This window comes from Rhinolophus ferrumequinum, chromosome 25 (assembly GCF_004115265.2).
Source record: "Rhinolophus ferrumequinum isolate MPI-CBG mRhiFer1 chromosome 25, mRhiFer1_v1.p, whole genome shotgun sequence".
In the NCBI taxonomy this organism is placed as follows: domain Eukaryota; kingdom Metazoa; phylum Chordata; class Mammalia; order Chiroptera; family Rhinolophidae; genus Rhinolophus; species Rhinolophus ferrumequinum.
This window is the reverse complement of record NC_046308.1, coordinates 4,555,490-4,576,750: the sequence shown is the minus strand read 5'-3', so window position 1 is coordinate 4,576,750 and position 21,261 is coordinate 4,555,490. Positions and strand designations below refer to the sequence as shown.

The 21,261-nt window shown below is 39.3% G+C and overlaps 1 protein-coding gene across 10 annotated transcripts in view; it reads right to left on the bottom strand.

Moving 5' to 3' along the window:
• The window catches only part of MPHOSPH9 (M-phase phosphoprotein 9), a 49,003-nt gene that overhangs the window by 3,325 nt on the left and 24,417 nt on the right, over positions 1-21,261 (bottom strand). For 7 of the 10 annotated variants that reach the window (XM_033097861.1, XM_033097866.1, XM_033097863.1 and 4 more), the window contains 11 exons: positions 20,672-20,887; positions 15,420-15,467; positions 14,451-14,515; positions 12,918-13,019; positions 8,115-8,249; positions 6,703-6,878; positions 5,737-5,883; positions 4,897-5,017; positions 3,990-4,093; positions 3,036-3,283; positions 2,668-2,736 (listed from right to left, as the gene is read on the bottom strand). In XM_033097861.1, coding sequence (XP_032953752.1) covers positions 2,668-2,736; positions 3,036-3,283; positions 3,990-4,093; positions 4,897-5,017; positions 5,737-5,883; positions 6,703-6,878; positions 8,115-8,249; positions 12,918-13,019; positions 14,451-14,515; positions 15,420-15,467; positions 20,672-20,887 — 1,431 coding nt within the window. Of the gene's footprint in view, positions 1-2,667; positions 2,737-3,035; positions 3,284-3,989; positions 4,094-4,896; positions 5,018-5,736; positions 5,884-6,702; positions 6,879-8,114; positions 8,250-12,917; positions 13,020-14,450; positions 14,516-15,419; positions 15,468-20,671; positions 20,888-21,261 lie in introns of those variants that run through there. The other 3 variants (XM_033097867.1, XM_033097870.1, XM_033097871.1) reach the window with 3 other exon arrangements.

Genomic DNA, 21,261 nt, shown 5'->3' with positions numbered 1-21,261 from the left:
GAGGACTTTTCCAAGAAATAAGAGATTTCACAATGGATCAATGTAACAACTGCTATTTTAAAATAAATAGCACTACTATGAAATAAATAGTACCTGGAATATATATTTATCATTTTAGATACTGTGTTCAGTATTAACTCCAATGGTATCCTGAAATAAAACTTTAACAACTTTAATTACAAAAGGATTACACACTCACCTGAAGCTAAAGCTGAATAATACTGAGTATCAACTATAACTTAATATATATATAGTCACAGGGACGTGGAGTACAGCATAGGCAATAGTCAGTGGAATTGTAGCAGCTATATATGATGTCAGAGGGGTAACAGATTGGGGGCGGGGGTTATCACTTTGTGAGGGGTGAAATGTCTAACTATTACATTGTTTTGTACAACAGAAACTAATAAATAAAAATTAAAAAAATAATTTTAAAAAGATTACATGTTCGTTATAGAATATTTAGAAGACAGATGAACAAAAAGTACAAGCACTGTTACGCTTTCCAGTTTTTTTCTGCAGATATGCTCACCATTTTTAAGAAGAAACATAAAAACAGAATCAAACTCTCTATTTCAAAATGTTTTTCAACTGAACTTCTCTTGTAATGAAATATCTTTCTGCAACATCATTTAAATTAATGTGCAATATTCATCAGATGTATATTTAACCAAGAATCTTCCAATAGAAATATAGGTTGCTTCTATTTTTTAGATATCATAAATTATGCTGCAATAAATATTCTTAAACGTATCTCCTTGCACATACTGGTATCTGTAAGTATTGCTCTGGCAATCTTTCCCAGAAGTAAAAATGCTAGGTCCAAAGGAATGCAAAATTCTAAAGCTTTGGATAGATGCCAAGCTGTACTCCAGAGAGTTTGTGACAATTTCTACTTCCACCTGTAGGGTATGAGAATAAGCCTTTCCCCACCCTTGGTGCTGCTTTTAAAAAAATACCTTCAGTATAATCGTTTTTTTAAAATGATGCTTTGGTTTAAATGTATATTATTTCATATTCATTGGTAAGACTGAACATTTTGCATCTTTTTTGGCCCATTTAACTTTTTCACTTATGACTCGTATATAAGCATCCTCAGCCCCTTTTCGCTGCCATTTGTCTTCTTACTGGACTGACGAGCTTTGACATATGCGAACAGAAACCAGTGCCCTTTAAGTCTTATTTTAAGAGCCTGTGATCATTATATAAAAATACATTAAACAAATGTTTCAGATGGATTTAGACTCAGAGTATCAACAATTTTTCCTTCTGCCTTCCCAGTAAACTATTTTAAGAAGAGTTTCATGTGTTGAGTCTTATAAATTATTGAATAAAAACTTTCGGAACAATAATATTAAATACTATGAAAGTCAGAAAAAGAAGAGGTTAGGGATACAGGCCCTTGAAAAAGATCTCTTCTATTTTTTTGTGTCCCCCTTTCCTTCTGGTATCACAGATCAATCTGAAAATGAACTTTTCCTGAAGTTAAGGCACTGAGAGAAGCCAAAACATGCAGTTACATAAGAGAAGTATACTTGCTGTTATGTTTAAAATGTTACAGAAAGAACAGATTTAGGATGTCCCGTGGCTTCATGTATTTTAGCTCTCTTTGCAAAGCAACTAAAAGAAATGCACACGGACCATGGGGACTGCACCATCTCCTGCTCAATAATGGAACCACATTTCTCTCTCTAACTTCTACAACTATTCCAGCTGCAAAGTGCAACTGTTTCACATTTACCAACTGCAAAGGGGTTCAGAAATGAATTACAGATTGGAGGGGGAAGAAAACACAAAATGGGAGATTCCATGTGAGAGCATTGACTTAATGTAAAATCTGTTAACAGGCAAATTGCCATTTGCGCCCAAGTTAGTTTCCTGAAAACATAACGGCATGAACACCTTTCTCTTGAAGTATAAAGGTAAAATCAGTTTTTATTCCTGAAAGCTAGCATGCAGCTATAAAATATAAGGTGTGATCAAAAGGTACGGAGAATACTGCTGCCGTGTGCCATCCCACGGAAAGGCAGGGATCTTCAATACGGGAAGCCGCGTACCGAGCCTTAGTCACAGTGTGTGACAAGTTTCAACTTGTTCGGTGCAACCAGTCGGGTGTGAGCTACAGTTGAGAGAAAGTGTGTTTTAAAGTGTGCTGTAAATCATCATGAAATTGCTCCATGTCACACATCACTTCTGGTTTAGCAGTTTCTGTCAAATAAAAACATTCTGATGTGTCCTCCTCCACCTTATTCACCGATCTGGCACCGTGCAACTTCTGGCTCTTCCCCAAAGTCAAAATGATTCAGGACATTGAGGCGGCCACGAAAGCATGACTAAAGACACTCACGAAAGAGGACTTCCAGAACTGCTTCAGAAGTGGCAAGAATGATGGGATAAGTGTGTTCGAAGTCAGGAGTATTTTGAGGGGGATCAATGGCAATGTGTCTTTTACTGTAATATTTTTTTTTTTTTTTACTTAAACATTCACCGTATTGTTTGATCACACCTCATATACTATAATCACCAAACACTTCCTGCACAGTCTAAAAGTGTTAACCGATTGCTTCAGTGTGCCTAAAAACCACGATTGTAAGAAACCATCTTGGAAAATGGAGCACTGACTACAGCATCAAGCCTCTAAAGCACATTCAAGCTAAAACATTTCACCTGATTCAGTCTTGTCTGCAAAGTGATTCGTCCTCCAGTAGAAGGCATTCGACTTAGTGCTGCCTCAATCTGTTAACACACAAAAGAGTTTAAATAAAAGCAGAAGAATTCTAATTATTGCAAGGAGGTTTAGAACACAGAATGGAAAGACCACTTCGGTCTAGTATTTTCTTGTCCACCTTGTCTTCACATAAGTTCCCTCTGGTAGAAGTAGTAACAACAGCTCGCCTCACACATGTTGATAGTGCAGCTTTGGTGTGAAATTCACAGTAACTTCCTGGGGTGGGTTTGACTCTAACTCCCTTCTGACTATTCCTTAATAAGCGTTAAGTTCAGAAAAAGATTTTTAAAAATTTGTTTGTTTTTACCTGGTCTTTTTCTTTTGTAAGTTCATCAAAAAACCGTTCTGTTTCAGCTAGCGTCCTGATTTTTGCAGTATACTCAAAGTCACTGCCATGAGGTGCTACTGAAGCAGGCTTACACTGCTCGTAGCTCACAAATTTGTTCTTCTCCCAGGCTGACCTCACAGACACTTTCTTCACTCCATTTGGCAACAGTTCGGAGGAGGAGTTATGATTAACATGGATGTCGGTGGCTTTTTCTGAATATTTTTTTTCTGTCAGCGGGAAAGGAAATTTCTTTTATTTCTTAATAAATTTTTGTAATAAAACTGTATGCATACTAAATATGTTACCCAACTTCACCTTCGGGAAATAGCTGCTACATGGGCCAAAAAATGTAATGAAAAGAAATACAACAATCAGAAATGTTTACTCAGTGCTTTTTCTCCACAGAATTCTAAAGCTTTGCCCTCCTTTTAACTACCTTCACAACTTTCTGAAACGAGCGTATGCAAACTTTCTGTAAATGTAAATGAACTTTAAGTAAACTTAAAGCAAAAAAATAAAAGTTTAAACACATTAAAACCAACATAAAGAGTTAACATTTTAGGGGCCTACCTAAGTGATTTCTCATGCATTACCTTATAACTTTATTCCAAACTTAAAATACAAATGAGCAAAAGGAAAAAATTTACTCAAAGCCTAAATTGTATAAAATTTATAGAGAATATCAAAGTAAAGACAAAAACGGAACCGTATGGCCTTGCTAATTAACCATTCCTGTACCTCAGTTTCCTACCCTTTGGATGAGGATAATATCAGTGACACACAATGTGAGTATCGCAAGTGCTCATTTGTAGAGGCCCTGGGGCAGGAAAACATTTACATGCAGGATATTATAATATTTAGAACCTTGAAAAGATACCAGAAACTCACAATGAATGACAAAACCGTAACTAATAATGTTTTAGGAAAAGGTACCTTCCAGGTCATCTAGAGGAAGAAACTGGAGCTGTTTCCTGGGATTGGTACGTGGTAATGGAGACACAGGAACAGTATCTAAATCATCCAAAAGGATATCAAATCTATGAATGAAGCAAGTTACTCGTGAGAAAAAAATGTTAACTGATTTTCCCTAGTGCTGCTAGAAACATGAGCTGGCATCCAGTTAACTCACACACTTACATTATTTTTTAGAAAGAAAGCTGGTCATATACTTTTCTCAAACTGAAATTTAACTTTAGCTACACACTAGACTTAAAGCATTTACCCATACAGTATCTCAACTGCTCGTTCTAACAACCTTATGAAATAAGCAGGGCAGGCATTACTGTCCCCGCTTTACAGAAGAGGAAACTGAGGTTCAAATGCTTAAGTAATTCATCCCCAAGGCTAATGGGGCTGGGTCACCAGCAATGGCCTGCCCGCTACAGCACACACTGCTGGCCACACTTCAGAGAGGACCGTTTTCTTAGGGGCACAGGTGAACTTACGTTCAGTGCCAGGGCCATACCAGGCAGGACAGCCCACTTTCTTAGACAAAGGGCTCAAAAATGTCCCTGTATCATAAACCTTTTCAGGAAAACAGAGCATTATTGTTCTATATACAAAGGCTGGAAGAAGCTCTGAGATTGCATTTAACTTTAGTATATGTGCTGCCGAAGCGAGCACTGCATTTAACTTTAGTAGTAGCCAGTTTACAGTTAAAAACTGTTTTCGTGTCTTATTGTATTTTTTTAATTTTTAGTATGACATTCATTTAAATAATTTAAATCCAGAGAGTTCCCATTGACAACTGAAAACTTAGTGATAGCTAGAGGCATAAGTTGACATTTAAAAAAAAAATCAATAATATATATATTTTATTCTACAATTTTAGAGAACTTACCGAATCGGACTGCTTTCATTTTTGCTAAGTAGATGACTAAATCCTGGGGACAAATTTTCTTTAGGGGATCTCTTGGGACTATAAGCCACAGTCACTGGTGTTAACATAATCTCTCTTTTTGCTATAGAAGAAAACGAAGAGGAAATATTCTTTTTCTTCTATATAATATGTGTTATATTGGCAGAACATATACTTTCTTTTCAGTACTTTTTTCTAACTTTAAAAGAAATACAATTTCATTGTAAAACTTTTTGAAAGATAAATAAGAGTATAAAAAATAAAAATAAAAATTCATAACCTAACGTCTAGAGGGAACCAATGTCAACATTTTGGTACATCAAACTGTAATTTCAGCACTCTCACTCAGAACTGGTTTTTCAGGATTTTAGAAGTTGACAGGAAATAAGATGGAAATGCCAGTGTACCAGTAAACACTCCTGTAACAGTCATATAGGAATCTCCTTAGCTGTTATGAAAATGGAAGTTGAGGATACAGGAATACAATGTTTACACTTTAAAACCGTAACTGGCTAAAGGACAAGGTGACTAATGGCAATCACCTTAGGTAAATCGACGAAAAGAAGCATCTTTTTGCAGGCTAGCTTAATTTGTTTGAACTAATGTTTAATTAGAGAGTTGCTGTCCACTATCTCGAAAACTGCAAAGTGGTTTTAGTTGCAAAAATTTGCTGGACACACAAAAAAATCCCAGCGAATTTAGGGATCTGTGCTCAGAGCACTCTGTAGGCGCCAGGGAGAGTATAAAAGAGATGGAACATGTCGGTATGTAAGGTTCCAAGGTCACTCCTCTGAGCCCAGGGACACAACATCTGACTCTTACTTGGAGTACTTGATTTACGATTTGAAGGTGGCAGAGAGGACGATCGCTGTGAAGCAGCATTCAATCTCTTTTGTCTTTGTTGAGCACATTTCTCTGGGGACCGACTTGCATTGACAGATGTTTCAGTTTGCTGAGGATTCACCAATTCTATAAAAGACAAATGTAAAGAAAAGTCAAGCAAGACAAACTTGCTTCAGTTATCTGCCTTTATTAACAGATGGTTACACCAAGCAAGCGGTTCTTCTCACTAGCTAGGTTATCACGGTTATTTGCAAATGTACCACATTATAAGGATAAAAAATGCTTGATGAAGAAAACTGTGGGAGTTTATAATACATTCATTCTGGTTCTCTGTTCAAAACTGGCATTCAAGGTGATTTTTCAAGAGAGTTTATTTTTGGAAATCAGGTCACTAATTTATTTACTAGGAGATACTGCTTTGGATGCAACGCCAAAGGTGTTAATGACGTGATTAGCAGGCCGAGCAAGTGAGCACGAGAGTGCGGAGTACCAGGAGGACATGCAAGTACCCAGAGCTGTGAAAAAATAGTATGACAGGTACTTGTTATCCTACTGCTGGGTGCTCAGGAACCAAGACAGCCGAGAGTAGGAAATGGTACATTTACTTTATGAATCCCAAATGTCTGTCATCCCTTTTTGATGTGACAAACTGATAGAAGTTTTACAAATATCCTTAGGAATGCCACATAAATCTTTAATAATCAGAACATAACACGTACTTTGCTTTGTATACAAGGTACATGTTATGCCAAGACTGTGATTAAATTATTAGCTAGGGGATTTGATGATCTATGAAATGGGGCTGAAGCAGCAGTAAAATAAACTTTTAATTGCATTACTTGAGGAATTTCATTTTAAAGAAAGTCATATAACTAGGGGCAAGGGGAAGCTATCTCTATATCCATAATCAATATCTATGTATCAAGTAAGGAATAAAATACGTACTATTTGAAGTGTCCTCTTTCTCTGTCTGTGTGCCCCAATTTTTAAATATTTTTTCTTCATCAAGTTCTTTTAAAGCTCTCATGATTGGTGTGTCTGAAGTCTCTCTCTGTTTTTTTATCAGTAAGTTTGCTGGTGAACTTCCAGGTGAAGAATCCTTTTCCGGAGGAGAATGGTACCTTAAATAATAATTGTAAGATACATGGTACTATGGACTGAAGTTTTGTGTCTCCCTCTGTAGTCCTCAATGTGATATAGTATTTGGAGGTGTGGCCTGTGGGAGGTGATTAGGTTTAGAGGAGATCAAGAGGGTGGAACCCCATGATGGGATAAGAGCCCTAATAAGAGGAGGAAGAGATCCAAGATCTCTCTGCAGGTGTGCACCAAGGAAAGGGCCTCACCAGAACCCGACGGAGCTGGCTCCCTGATCTTGGACTTACAGCCTCCAGAACCATAGGAAATAAATGTGTGTTGTTCAAGCCGCCCAGTCTACGGTCATTTGTTAGAGCAGCCGGAACTAAGATGCACAGTTCACTGGGTTTTTTGGGGGAGTAACAGGCGAGTTGACAATGATACTCCACAATGAACATGTATGCTTTCCAATGCAAACAAGTTAAATAAAACTGAACCTGCGTATAATAGACCAGTCCTTTTCACATACCAGCACATACAGAAATGCTGTATTTATATGGCACCCTGGAGTGTGTGGAGGATGAGAGGATTAACATCCTGTCCTCACCACAAGTTCGAGCGTGGCACACCACTGTGCCAGGAACACAAGTGAGGAGGCTCTGCATAGCCCACAAAAGCAAAATATCCTAAAAGCGTTAGTCTTTCAAAGTCAAATAAAAATTAGATCCTTAGGGCCGGCCCGGTGGCTCGGGCGGTTAGAGCTCCGTGCTCCTAACTCTGAAGGCTGCTGGTTCGATTCCCACATGGGCCAGTGGGCCCTCAACCACAAGGTTGCCAGTTCAACTCCTCGAGTCCCGCAAGGGATGGTGGGCTCTGACCCCTGCAACTAAGATTGAACACGGCACCTTTAGCTGAGCTGCTCAGTTGTTTGGAGCGTGTCCTCTCAACCACAAGGTTGCCGGTTCGACTCCCCCAAGGGATGGTGGGCTGTGCCCCCTGCAACTAGCAACAGCAACTGGACCTGGAGCTGAGCTGCACCCTCCACAACTAAGATTGAAAGGACAACTTGACTTGGAAAAAAAGTCATGGAAGTACACACTGTTCCCCCAATAAAATCCTGTTCCCCTACCCCAATAAAATCTTTAAAAAAAAAAAAAAATTAGGTCCTTAAAATTATGACATTAAAGAAACTGGAGATGGCTCTTTATCTCTTCCTGAACATTTAAAGGCAAATGAAATCTCTAAGAACAGTTCCCACGTATGATCTCTGACAGTTATCTTACCCAGGAATACAGGTTTCCTCCAGCTGGTTATCCATTTTCCTATCCTGGATGTCCAAAGGCTGGCCGGTAAAGATAGAATACTCCGCTCCTGGTATCAACCACTTCCGCCTGCTGACATCTGAGGTTGCTAGTGTGCTATGAGAACGAGCAATGTTCTAAGGTGTTAAAAGGTTTGTGCTTCAATCTAAACTGAGAGCATATTGAAAATGACCTGCTTTGAAATATTATTTATACATTTGCACAGTGATTTAAAAAAACACATATAACAATCTTATTTTAGATATATGAAATCTACATATATCTACATATATTCAGTTTTAAGATTGAACTGAATTGTTGTTTCACGTTTGTTACATGCACACACTCTGAACACCCCACTAGCCCCTGCCACCCTCCATACCCTTCATACCCCCTCCTGCAGCTCAGGGCATGAGCTGAAGCGAGAGTGCCCTCCTGGTCCTCCCAGACCAGCACTGCGAGAGAATTTTCTACCCAAACAGAAGTGTCCTCTATCTGCACGGCCCAGTCCGTAGCAGCTAGTCACACACTTCTGTGTGAAATGTGGCTAGTGAGACTGAAGAACCAATTTTTAAATGTTATCTGTTTTTTACTTAATTTACATTTCAATAACCACGTGTGGTTGTTGGCATGTCTGTACTGAATGGTGCAGTTCCCCCCATTCTTAGGAGAACCTTGCTCACACCATCGCACGTTCACTGGTCACTGGCTGGGCTTGAGAACATGTCTCATCTTCTCCACACCGACTCCTGCCCTCGGTGTCCACAGGTCTGAGCTGTCCCGGACCTCTCTCCAGTGACTTGACTCTTCCTCCTCATTCGGTCCCTCAGAGGATACTCGCTGGACTTTGTCACCAGCAGAGAATGCACCCCCCTTAGGGAACTGGTGCTCCAAAGACTCTTCCGGCGCCCGTGCTCAGGCGTGACACCACTGCACACTGAGCACTGGGCCTCGGGTCCTCGGCCTCCCATTTTCTCTGTACCGACCCCTCCTTGCTTTACTAGTTCCTCTCTCCTGCCTTGGAATGCACACTCCTGGTACTAATTACTCATCGCCTCGGTGCCCTTCCCAGCTCCCCTTCCATCACACCCACTGGCAGGGAAACCCGAAGCTGGAGGGTTGCAAAGGCCTACTCCTGCAGCTGGGCTAAAAAAAACCTCACCCAACCGTGCAGATTGGGATGTCATTACAGAATCACTATCACCATCTCAAGGGGACACCCAACACTGCTGGCAACGTCTCTCTCTGTAATCAACGACACTCTCCTCAATCCTCTCACCCCAGCCTGGACTATCAGGAGATAACCTCGCATCACACCTCAGAGAGAAAACAGAAACCATGAGACGACTCCCATCTTCCTCTCTCTGCTCCCTTTCACAACCAAACTTTTTAAGAGTTGTCTCTTTTATCTATTTTCATTTCAACCCCCAGTCACTCCTTTTTCCCAGTGTTTAGATTAAGAGACATTTCAAACATTCTTAGAAAATTACAAAAAATACTACAACAAGCACTCACCCATTCTCGGTTTTAACAAATGCTAACCTGTTACCCTATTTGTTTTTCATTGTAAGACATAAAACTGTATGTATATATCGGTTTGTATTTTTAATGACATAATGGGCATAATGTATGCATCCTTTTTAATGCTTTTTCCACTCAACATCATGTTTGAGAGTCATCCACGTTCATACACACAGCCCTGGCACCTTAACCGTTTTTGCACAGTATGAAGGATCCCAAGTTATTTATCCTTCATCCTGTTGGTGGAGGCTTAGCTTCTAACACACCACCTTTCAACAACACTGCAATTCACTTGTGTAAGAGTTTCTCTCAGGAAAATATCTAGGAATGGAGCATGGAATTTGGGCTTTGCCTTCTTCGGTCTCACTCGATACCGCCAGATCACTCTCCAGACCAGCCGGACCAAATTTCAGTCCAACCTCACTGGGGAGTCCCTAATCCTTCACATCTCTGCCGAATGACAGTGACTACATCTGAAGTCGGGCTTGTCCGATGTGTGAGTGGTCTCCCCTTATTGTTTTAATTTGCATTTTTCTGATTACTAGTGACCACCTTTTCATTTTTATTAGCCGTTTGGGTTTCTTTTTCTGTGAACTGCTTGTTCATACTCTTTTATCACATTTTATTGAGGAAGTTGTCTTTTTCTTCCTGATTTGTAGTTCTGTATATTCTGGATATTAATCCGTCACGAGCTCCTCTTCACTTTAAAGACATCAACTGTTTCAGGCAGGCACAGACACACATAATACTCAGGTACCAGCCATCCTGCTTCAGACAATCTTGGCTCTTTGTTACACATCCTTTAGATTTTTAAAAGGGGAACACTACAGATTCAACCGAGGTTCCCTGTGTACCTTTCCAATCTCATTGTCCCCAAAAGCTACCATTTATATTAAATTTAAGTTCTGCATTCCCACGTGTATTTTTTATACCTTTACTACATCTGTATGAACCCGTAAGACATGTAGGGCTGTTTTACATGCTAAAGTCAGTGTCAATAGTATTCTATTTCTTCTGCAACTAGTTTTTGTTGTTGTTCCATATTGTTCTGAAAATTAAACCACGCTTATAGTCTAGTTCAGGGGTAGGCAAATTTCTTCTGTAAAAAGCCAGATAGTAAATATTTTAGGTTTTCTGAGGCAGATAGTCTCTGCCGCAACTACCCCACTTTGCCTTGTAGCTACAGACAATATACAAATGAGTAAGCCTGGTGCTTTCCAATACAACTTTCTTTACGGACACTGAAATCTAAGTTTCATATAATTTTCACGTGTCATGAAATATTATTCTTTGATTTTTTTCAAACATTTCAAAACCATTCTTTGCTCATGGGCCTTACAGAAACAGGTGGTAGGCTAGATGTGGCCTGGGGGCGACAGTCTGCCAACCCCTGGTCTAGTTTAGGCACTGTCACACTATCCGTAATATTATGCAGAAATGTTTCACAATGCATTGACATTGTAGCTTTTAGACACTGAGGTTTTCTCATTCACTCTTCAATATGCTCCCAACTGGCTCCTCTCCTGTCAGTCTATCTACACTGTTCTCCAGGCCCAATAATCTCCAGCTTGCAAACCCGACAGGCCCCCGGTCTGTCTCCACCTCACTTGCTCTCTCACCCGGGACTGCTCCAGCCTCCCCTTTAGTTTTCTGGCAGCTCCTTCTGAGGTTCCTTCGCCCACAACAAAACACTGGGGTTCTTCATTCTTCAGGTTTTTGTCCTGGACCCACTTCTCACTCAACACATCCATCCATCCTATAGCTTTAAGTACTATCCAGAAAGACAACTCCAAAAGTTGTAATAGCCTCAGACCTTATTGCTGAGCTCCAAATGCAAATTTATAATCGCCTGCTTGCTTTCCACATAGAACTCACATGAACCTCAAAGTAAAGTATCCACGATGGAAATTCCGATCTTTACTCCTTAGTTTAAAACATGGCGCCCTTAGTTGTTCAAGACAGAAACGAAGGACTTATGTGACACCTCGCCATTCAATTCATAACTGTGTTCTGTGGATTCTACCTCCAGAATCTCTCTCAAATTCTTCTTTTCTATCCATTTCTATGGCCACTGGCCAGCTAACACCCTATCTCCTAGCGCTGCCAATAGCCTGACTGGACTCTCTGCTTCCACTCTTTTCGTCTTCTCATGGCAGGTACGTTAAATAAATAGAAATCAGATGACACAATTTTACTCTAGAAAGCCCTTCAAAGACTTCCCAACAGACTCAGAGTCTTGGGCTTTTTCCTGCCCAAGGCTGGGAAAGCCACGCGTGACGGGGCCTGTGGTTTCCTCTGGGGCTGCTGTACCTGCCTGGGAATGCTCAGGCCACACTGGCCTCCTGTGGGTTTTCAAACATGCTCAGCTCTTTCCTACCTCAGGACTCACATGGGCCAATTTCTCTGCCTTGGCAGCCCTCTTCCCTGCACACTTCCCACTCAAATAACTCTACACACGCTCACCTCTCTGCTTCGAAGTCACCTCCACAGAAAGGCCTTCCCTGACACGAGCCTAGCTCCCTTCTGTTCTCCCTCAACATTCAAATTCAGTTCTTCACATCATTTTTTTCTTTAAATAATTCACTATGTTCTACTAAGATTACTTAAGATCTAGAAAACGTTTCTCATTTAACAATTACAACTTAGGTTAAAATTTACAACTTAACAATCTTTTTGTAATAAACATCATCATGAAGTTATTATCTACTCATTAATACCTTTTTTACACCAAAATCATAATAAAAACCAATTCTAACATGAAAAAAAAAACCTATTCTGTAAATCCTTCATCAAGATAATGCTGAGATTATAGCAAAGCTAATTTTGAAAAACTATAAAAGGACCAAAAAGTCCATACAACCTAATGACGATCCATTTTCCTAGGTCTTTCTATGAACATGGGAATAACATTTCTGGAATTTTAGGGTTAAAAAACCTTCTAAGATGTTCTAGCCCAATGTCCTTGTTCTTACAGATAACATAACCGAGCTCAATGAAGTGATTTGCCTAAGGTCACACAGCTGGGCAGAGTCCAAACAATAAAAACATTCCAAGTCTGCTTACTGCCAATCTAGCATTTCCTCCTTTTGGCACATACCTCTCTCTGTGTAACAGCTTTCACGCCATCTAAAAATTAGATGTTTTCACACATCTAAATTCTATAATGACATTTAACCCTTTCTTTTGATTTACACAGATAAGCTTCTGAGTTCAGTAAAAGGGTGCATCTATTTTTAGCTTTAGAGATTAAACGCAGTAACTTACTTGGCACGTGATGGTCTCACAGGAGCTCTAGAATTATGACGAAGACGTAACATATTTTCATGCTCTACTTGCTTCACCTGAGCTTCAAGTTTTGAAATTGTTCTGATTCACAAGCAATAAGATAAATTCAAGTACATTTCAACAAATGTAAAATATAGCTCAACTACAAATTAGTTATTTAACAGACATTTCTAGAAAAGGGGTGACAAATGAGCTGCACGTCCATAAACCTTTTCACAGTAAAATGCCATCGTTAACTTTATAATGCTGAACATTTATTCTCAGGGAGAATAAATAAAAAGGCAAATATATTAAGCTCCACAGAGAAGCACTTCATATCCCACAACTGAAGGCAAGGAAACAATGAATGGACTTAATCTACCAAGTAAAAAAATTATAAATTTGACTACAGATCAAAATCTACAACATATGAATTAAAAATAAAATAAATTCAAGTATTCAAATAAACTGCAATTCTACCTGTTTAATGCTGAAATGCATATTCATGAATATGAAACACACATAGGTAACACTTTCACAAAAGAGGAAGCAGGCTTAACTTCCAATAACAGAGCTATTAAAAAGAACTTCCTAATTTTTCAAAAGATGCAAAGGCTAAATTGTCCCCAACAACTCAACCTACAGGTTGCTCATCAAATTTGTGCCATGTTCAGAATAAAAGCCTATTTTCCACTTTACCAACAGAAAATAAGTACTCTGGCCAATTGTTTTGAGTATATCTTGGCATTCTTTCTGCTCTTTTAAACTTTGCACATGTCTTAGCTTGTCTTTTAAATGCAAATCCTTACCTACCCTGTTGCAGGAAGGTTTGAGAAGGAACAGGTCTAACAGCGCTGGCGCTTTTTACTGACCTGGTAAGGAAGCCATCACTAGAACTGAACATATATATCGCAGCCAAGACCTGAGCAGATGAGAAAGCTGGACAGCCTTCCTGTCCCCCGCCCAACAAGGGAAGTCCTGAAGGGTGCAGTGAAATCTCCAAATAAGGGACATTACTTATCTCCAAATGCAAAAACATGCTCTAAAGCCAATCAGAAATATCTGACCATTGTGCCACAGGGACCAGTTATGACTGTTCCTACCTAATTAAGCAAATCAGACCATTAGTATAGTCCCCAAACCAGGTCTTCAGCAAAGCACATGACCACAAAATTGGTGTGAATGCTGTTTTCTTTCTGGAGCATAAAAATAATTCAGTGAACTAGACTGTGGCTTAAAATTCTTTTCAATAATTTAGCATCATTTAGATTTTCCCTATGCTTAGAAAACACATGATGTTTAGGGAAATGCAACCTCTCAGGCACAACCACCAATATATTTGAATCATTTAAAAATTTTCTTTGGCTAAAATCAAAAGTATTTCTATGTAAGGGGAAAATCAGGAGAAAGCCTAATCTCAAAGGGCTTTGAAAAAGACAAAATTTCTTTTCATCACTTTCAACACAGACACTTACTTAAGTGCTGAAAGAACAATTAGAGGAATCCGCTTAGCAGTGAGACAAAACAGTTTACCTTTTCAAATCAGAAATCTGAGTTTGTGCATCAAGCAATTTGTTCTCGGTTGTATTTAACGTATCCTATGAAAATAAAGGAAAAATTCAGAGAACAGAAGATAAATATTCAAGTGTAGTCCTTTTATTTAAAACTGCATAATACAAACCTAATCTAAGGCTACACCAGAGAGCTACAAAGAAAATTGGGTGGATCCTCAGCAAGTATGGCAACAACCACTGAGGCAATAGACAGAATTCAAGGAAAAGAAAGAGCGCAAAACACTGGCTCACACAGTAGCTGTGTGTTCAGATAGAGCCCATTATGCTTTGCTTGACTTGAAATAATCCAGTGTTAACATGAACGTATTTGAACCACAAACTTGACTAAAACCTCAGTAAATGGCAAAACAAATCCTTCCGAGGATGCGATTTCAGATGTAATGACTGGCTTGAGCCCCGGCACTCTTGGCTGCTGGCCTTGTCACTACGCTTCAATAATCACAGCCCTGCATTTCATGCAGCGGAAGTACTCGGGCCCGCTCACTGCATCACCGTGGGGTTCACTGAGTCCCCAACAGGCAGCTTCCAGGCAGAGCTTCAATGAAGAATTCAAACATCATCAGTAAGCCCAACCCCACACAAAGCCAATGCTTTGAGAAACAATACTTTGTATTTACAGAGCATTAAATAATTATTGGCATCTGTGTGGTACCTTATACTCTTCTACAAATTTCATCTCAACGCATCTCAAAGGCAATAGCTATTCAATAAATACTTGTTAAATTAACAAATCCAACAAACTTGTGAGCTAAATGGCAGATATTTGAAAATAAGAATATTGACACAGAGGATAAGTGAGTGGTCTAGTACAAATAGCTAGATTGGAACGGGGTGGGGGAGTCCTCGGGGGAAGGGAAGGGTCAGAGCTCCCCATCTAATCCTCTGCCCCCACAGGAAGTTCAGAACATGAATGCCAAACAATTATTACCTTCACTCTTTCGTGTTCTTTTCCAAGGGACTCATACTCTCCTAAGAGCTGCAAGGGAAAACAAAGAAGGGCACCACAAAATTAAACATTATAATATCAACTGAAGGGTATTCTATAAATAACTGCCCATACTCTTCAAAAATGCCAATGTCACAACAGAGAAAAGTTAACACATTGTTTCAGATTAAAGACAACTAAAGAGGTAAGAGAAGTGAAGATAAGGCATGATCCTGGGTTGCACCCCGAACTGGGGGAAAAGTGCCGTAAAGGAGCAATTCGAATATGGATTTCTGTATTCTGGTAACTGTTCCGTGGCTATGTATGAGAACGAGATACCTACCGAAAATTAGGGATAAAGGGGCATGATGCCTACAACTTACTCTCCAGTCGTTCAAGAAAACAAAATGCCTCTGTGAACACATATGTATGGTGGGGATGATAAAGCAAATGTGGTAAAATGTTAGCAATTGCTGATCCTAGGTAAAGGGAATATGACAGCTCTTCCAAGTTTTCTGTAAGTTTGACTTTATTTCAAAATAAAAAATAAAACAAAAGTAATATCAGTTAATACCCTTTAAGCGGTATTTTAAAAGATTAAAATTTATTTGCATTGTTCTCTTTTGAATTGTTACATACTACTTCTTGCTAAGTTAGCGCCACAGAGTAAAGGTACAATCCCAAAAGTATAATTAGGTAATGTATTTTAAAATACATGTGAGATTTCTAGTTAAAGAAGACAGATTCATCACAGAATTTTCTTTTTATCCTGAGATCCCACCAAATTAACAATGAAGCCATTGAAAAGAGAACAAAAGAGGTAACAGTAACACGTGAAAGATTTCAATGATGACGTAGCAAGCAGCAAGGCAAGGGAGGCTGTGCGCTCAGGGCCTGAGTAAGGGATGCTAATGACAAAGAGGCTGAGCCCTCAGATCTGAATCTCGGGTTCAGTGGTGGACAGGGTGCAAGTTCAGGGCTGACCACAGGGTACTGGCTGCAAGTCCTTAAGGAGAGTGGTCAAAGGTCGGGAGCCATCCCCATACAGCAGTAGACTGCCCAGCCAGGCAACAGGACACAGGACACATGAATGGGAGAAAAATGCAACTTTGGAAACCCAAGTATAGCAGAGAAGGGGAGGCAAAGGGATAAAAAGAGAAATTGACTAAGGAAAAGTCTTCAACTTGATGCCCCTCTCCCTCAGGGCCCCCAGAGCCTGGCTGACGGGTCCCAGAGAAGGGGCTGGAGGTTCTTCTTTGGGAAACCGATCAACCTCAGAAAAAGAGACTTCTACATATTCATCTGGAGGTCCCTGAACCAAATGGTTGGTGTCACTCCCCGATTGTCTGTGAGGACTACCAGGAAGCCAGTCCCCTCTAGGCACACAGAGCTTTTAAAATAAAATAGATGATGGAAGGGGCGGCCAGATGGCTCAATTGCTTAGAGCCGAGATCTCAACAACAGGGTTGCTGTTTCAATTCCCACATGGGATGGTGTGCTGTGCCTCCTGCAACTAAGATTGAAAACGGCGACTGGACTTGGAGCTGAGCTGCGCCCTCCACAACTAAGATTGAAAGACAACGACTTGGAGCTGATGGGCCCTGGGGAAACACACTGTTCCCCAATAAAAATTTAAAAAAACACAAAACAAATATTAAAAAAAAAAATGATGATGGAAAAGGAGGGGAAAAAGCCATGGGACGGGGGGAGGGGGAGAAAGGAAGAGATCAATCCTCAGGTCTCTCATTCACGACATAAAACAGTGAAACAAGGTCTTAAAAATTCTGATAAAAAGAAAATATACACTCAGCATTCTAAACTTAGCAAATGACATGTGAAGGACCTAAATCTTCATCCACAATAATTATGGATAATGTTAAAAAAAATCACGAAATAACAATGTAAGCCCATTATTTAGAAATATACAGATAAGCAGAATATAGTACCTAAGGGGAAAAACCTCTAACATAGGATGTAAAAGGACTTAATTAAGAAAAGTGTGATACTTTGGTGGAGACTTTTTTAAAGATTTAAATAGATATAAACGATGTTCATGGTCATGGAAGGGAAGACTCAGTATTATACGTCTTACTTATCTCCAAGTCCATCCATAAATTCAGGAGAATTCCAATCAACAGCAGTTTTTGAAGAAATGTGTTAAGCTGACAGTAATATTTATATCAACTAAAACAGGCTCAAGAATAGGCAAAAAAACTTTTAAAACAATGAGAAAATAAAGGGAAGAAAACACTACCCCCCCCAAAAAAAAATCAAAACTTGTTGTAAAACACTAGTAATTAAGATGTTGTGGTCTCAACTCAGGGACAAAAAATAAACCAATGGAACAGACTAGAGAGCCCCAAACAGACTCATACAAGAAAGAAACACAATAGAAGTGGCATTAAAAGTCAGTAGGTATAGGATAATCTATTTTAAAATGGTGCTGTGACAATTGGTTAATGATTTGAAAAACAAGTTCAATTCCTGTCTCAAGCCATAGATAAGAGGTAATTTGGGGTGAATTAAACGCCTAAATAGATAAAGCACAGCTTTATAATTTTATTTGGGAATATTTGTGAAAATCATTTTCCCATCTTCTGGTAGAAAATAATTTTTGTAAAGAAGACATAAAAGAGGCCCAAACCATAAATGAAAAGACTGTATTTTGGACATTAAAATACAAAACTTGGGGGGTGGCCGGTTAGCTCAGTTGGTTAGAGCGTAGTGCTAATAACACCAAGGTTGTCGGTTCAATCCCCGCATGGGCCACTAGCTACGCCTTCCTTAAATATAAACAAACAAACAAACAAAATGCCATGAAAAAAATGGTTAAGACAATAAATTAAAAAACAACAACACAAAACTTGTACCCCATGAAAAATACCACAGAGTGAAAAGCAAGCCACAAGCAGAGAGAACTGCTCTATAAATAACCATTTAACATCAATCACATGACAAAGAGGGTTCACAGTACCGAGCAATGGAAAAAAATCGAAAAAAATAAAAATTCTCATACATTCCTGGTGGGAAAGTAACTGGTGCGTCCATTTCTAAAAGCAATTTAACAACATTGAATTAAGATGACAACACTCATTTCCTATGTCCCAGCCACTGCACTCACAGGTATATGTAATCTTGGGACAGACTGTATTTCCCCAAAATGGCCACAGCAATATCTCTGTTCAGAACCTTGCTATGTACCCCATCAAGAGGTGGCATCTATTTCCTCTTCCTTTGATCCCGGGCAGGACTTGGGGACTGTTTAACAAGTAGTAGTGACACTGTAGGATTTCCAAGGCTAGGTCATACCAGGCCAGAGGCTAAGGATGCTTGTCCTTGGTACTCAGCCATCGTGCTGCCAGGAAGCCCCAACTAGCCGGCCACGTGGAGAGTAAAGAAGACGGAACAGAGCACACTGCAGTCTCAGGGGGCGGCATCGTGTACAGCCAGCCCCAGATGCCGCACAGCTGCCAGAGGGCCCAGATGCCGCACAGCTGAGACGAGCTGGCCCTGCCTGCCCAGTCCGAGCCCCCAACCACTGAGCCCATGAGCGGAACACACCCAGTTCAGGGGTCACTGTTTTGCAGCCGCGGTCATGGGAGTGCTGGCACACATTGGCATAAGGAGACCACTACAGGGACGTTCATGGCAGTGTTGCTGAGAACACTCAGCCAGAGAAAAGGACACTCAGTAAAAAGAAAGGAAATCTGAATGCAGTATGGAGTTTACTTAAGAATAATGTATCAGTATTGGTTCATTAATTGTGGCAAATGTACCATACGAATGTAAGATATTAATAACAGGGTATGTGGGAACACTCTGTCTTCTTAATTTTTCTGTAAATCTAAAATGTTCTAAAAACAAAGGTATTTTTTGGAAAAGTGTGACTGGAAAATATAAAAGTTTTCAGACATGGAAGGTCCCAAAATTTATCTCCATGCATTCTTTTTTTCAGAAGATGTATATGAACAAAACAAAGAGTTAAACCAAGAAAGAAGACACAGGAGCTACACAATATAACAGATCCAATGAAGGAAAGAAGCAAAGCCCATTCCCAGGACAAGGGTGAAGGCAAGTTCAAGAACATCTGTGGATCAGACTTTGGGAGCAACCAGTTTAGACTGAAAGAAGGGTATTTGGGGGAGCAAGTGCTACGCATATGGAAAACTAAGCACATAAAAAACAAGGCAATTATTACTTCTGGGGAAAATACAAGTTGTAAGAGAAAGGAAAGGTAATCATTGCCCACTGCAGCTTAGCTCTGAACAATATTTACATAGACATAAGAAATATTGAATATCGATCTAACTTAAGTGACAATATATCATATTTCAAATCTAAGACACCACTGACTGGAAATCATACCACTATTTTATTTACCACTGAAAGAGAAAAAAAATGCTGTTGCCAAATAAAATATGACACTATGGTATAAAGATGCATTCCAATTTCAGAGTCGTTAAAATGTAAAAGAATAAGCTTCTTCAAATCAATTTAATATGTTAACCACATTGGGAGGAGAGGGAGAGTATCTGTATTTGGAATAATGGTGTAAGAAAGCTAAACTGACCTTGCAACAGAAGGAAGTCACTACAATGTCTGAATTGAATTGACAGGAAAAGAAAGAGCCATACAAGTTTCTTATTTAGAAACATGAAGAAAAGTGCTAGAAGAAACACCTAACAGAGCTGAAAGTAACAGCCTCTAGGGTAGGGAACTCGAAGGTAAGGAGAGATGGAAAGACTTGTTTTTCATTGGAGATTTGACTATTTCAACCATTTACGTGTATTGCCTTCATGAAAATACATTTTAAAAAACCAAAGCAACAAGAATCAAACCTAAAGCTAGCAGGAAGAAACTTTCACCAGCCAAAATACTTTTAGATTTTTGATGCACCGTAACAAAGGATATTAAGACAAACTTAGGAAAAAATTACAAATTCAATCAAACCCGTTCTAAATCTGGTTCATTTTGCCCTGCCAGTCACAAAGATGTTGGTTTAAGATAGCTCAAAAGTTGACCTGCTAGAGACAGAAAGGCGTGGGAGTGACACCACAAATTGACAGGCTCTGACTTCCTGCTTCAAGATAAGACCCAAATGACTCCATCCAAACGGTAGATAAACTTGCAGCTACAGCAAAGTTATGTAAAACAAAAATAAACGTGGAAAAAGTCATAAGAGCTTGTAAAAAGTACAATATCTAAAATTACTTTTAGCCAACCATGTCATTAAGTCACCATTCTTTGTCACTTACATCTTGAAACATTTTGTTTTCTTGTTTTAGTCTAGCTTCTTTATCATCTGAGAGTTTGTAAGCATTCTCAAAAGCTTCTTCTAAATCCTGCAGTCTAGATTTTAGTCGAATGATGGTATTGTCTTTTTCTTTATTACTTGTTCGCATTTCCTCGATTCGTTCCTGCAAAATTTTGGAGGCACTGCTGGCTGCACTGAGGCGTTCTCTGAAATCACTCTATAAAACAAAGACAAGGACGACGAAGTGCTTTTATTAAGAAAAATAGATGTTTCAACAGCAGCTAATAAATTGTGGGTGTTAAAATACAAAAGCAAAGTAATAAAACAAAACACACAAATGGCAATCAACACATTTAATTAATATTTTGTTATATCTTGGAATGGAGACTAATAGAAAGGATTACTCTACTAGAATAATTAGCTCCATGAGATTATCATAAGGTGTAGACAGAAAACCATTGTCTGAGGCATTACGGTTCTAGGACTCACCTTAGATCACTCTAATGAGGAAAAACAACCGTGGCAATTAGGGAAATGATTCTGAAAGTATAGCTGGAATTTGTTGCCCCACATTAATATTCATGGACAAAA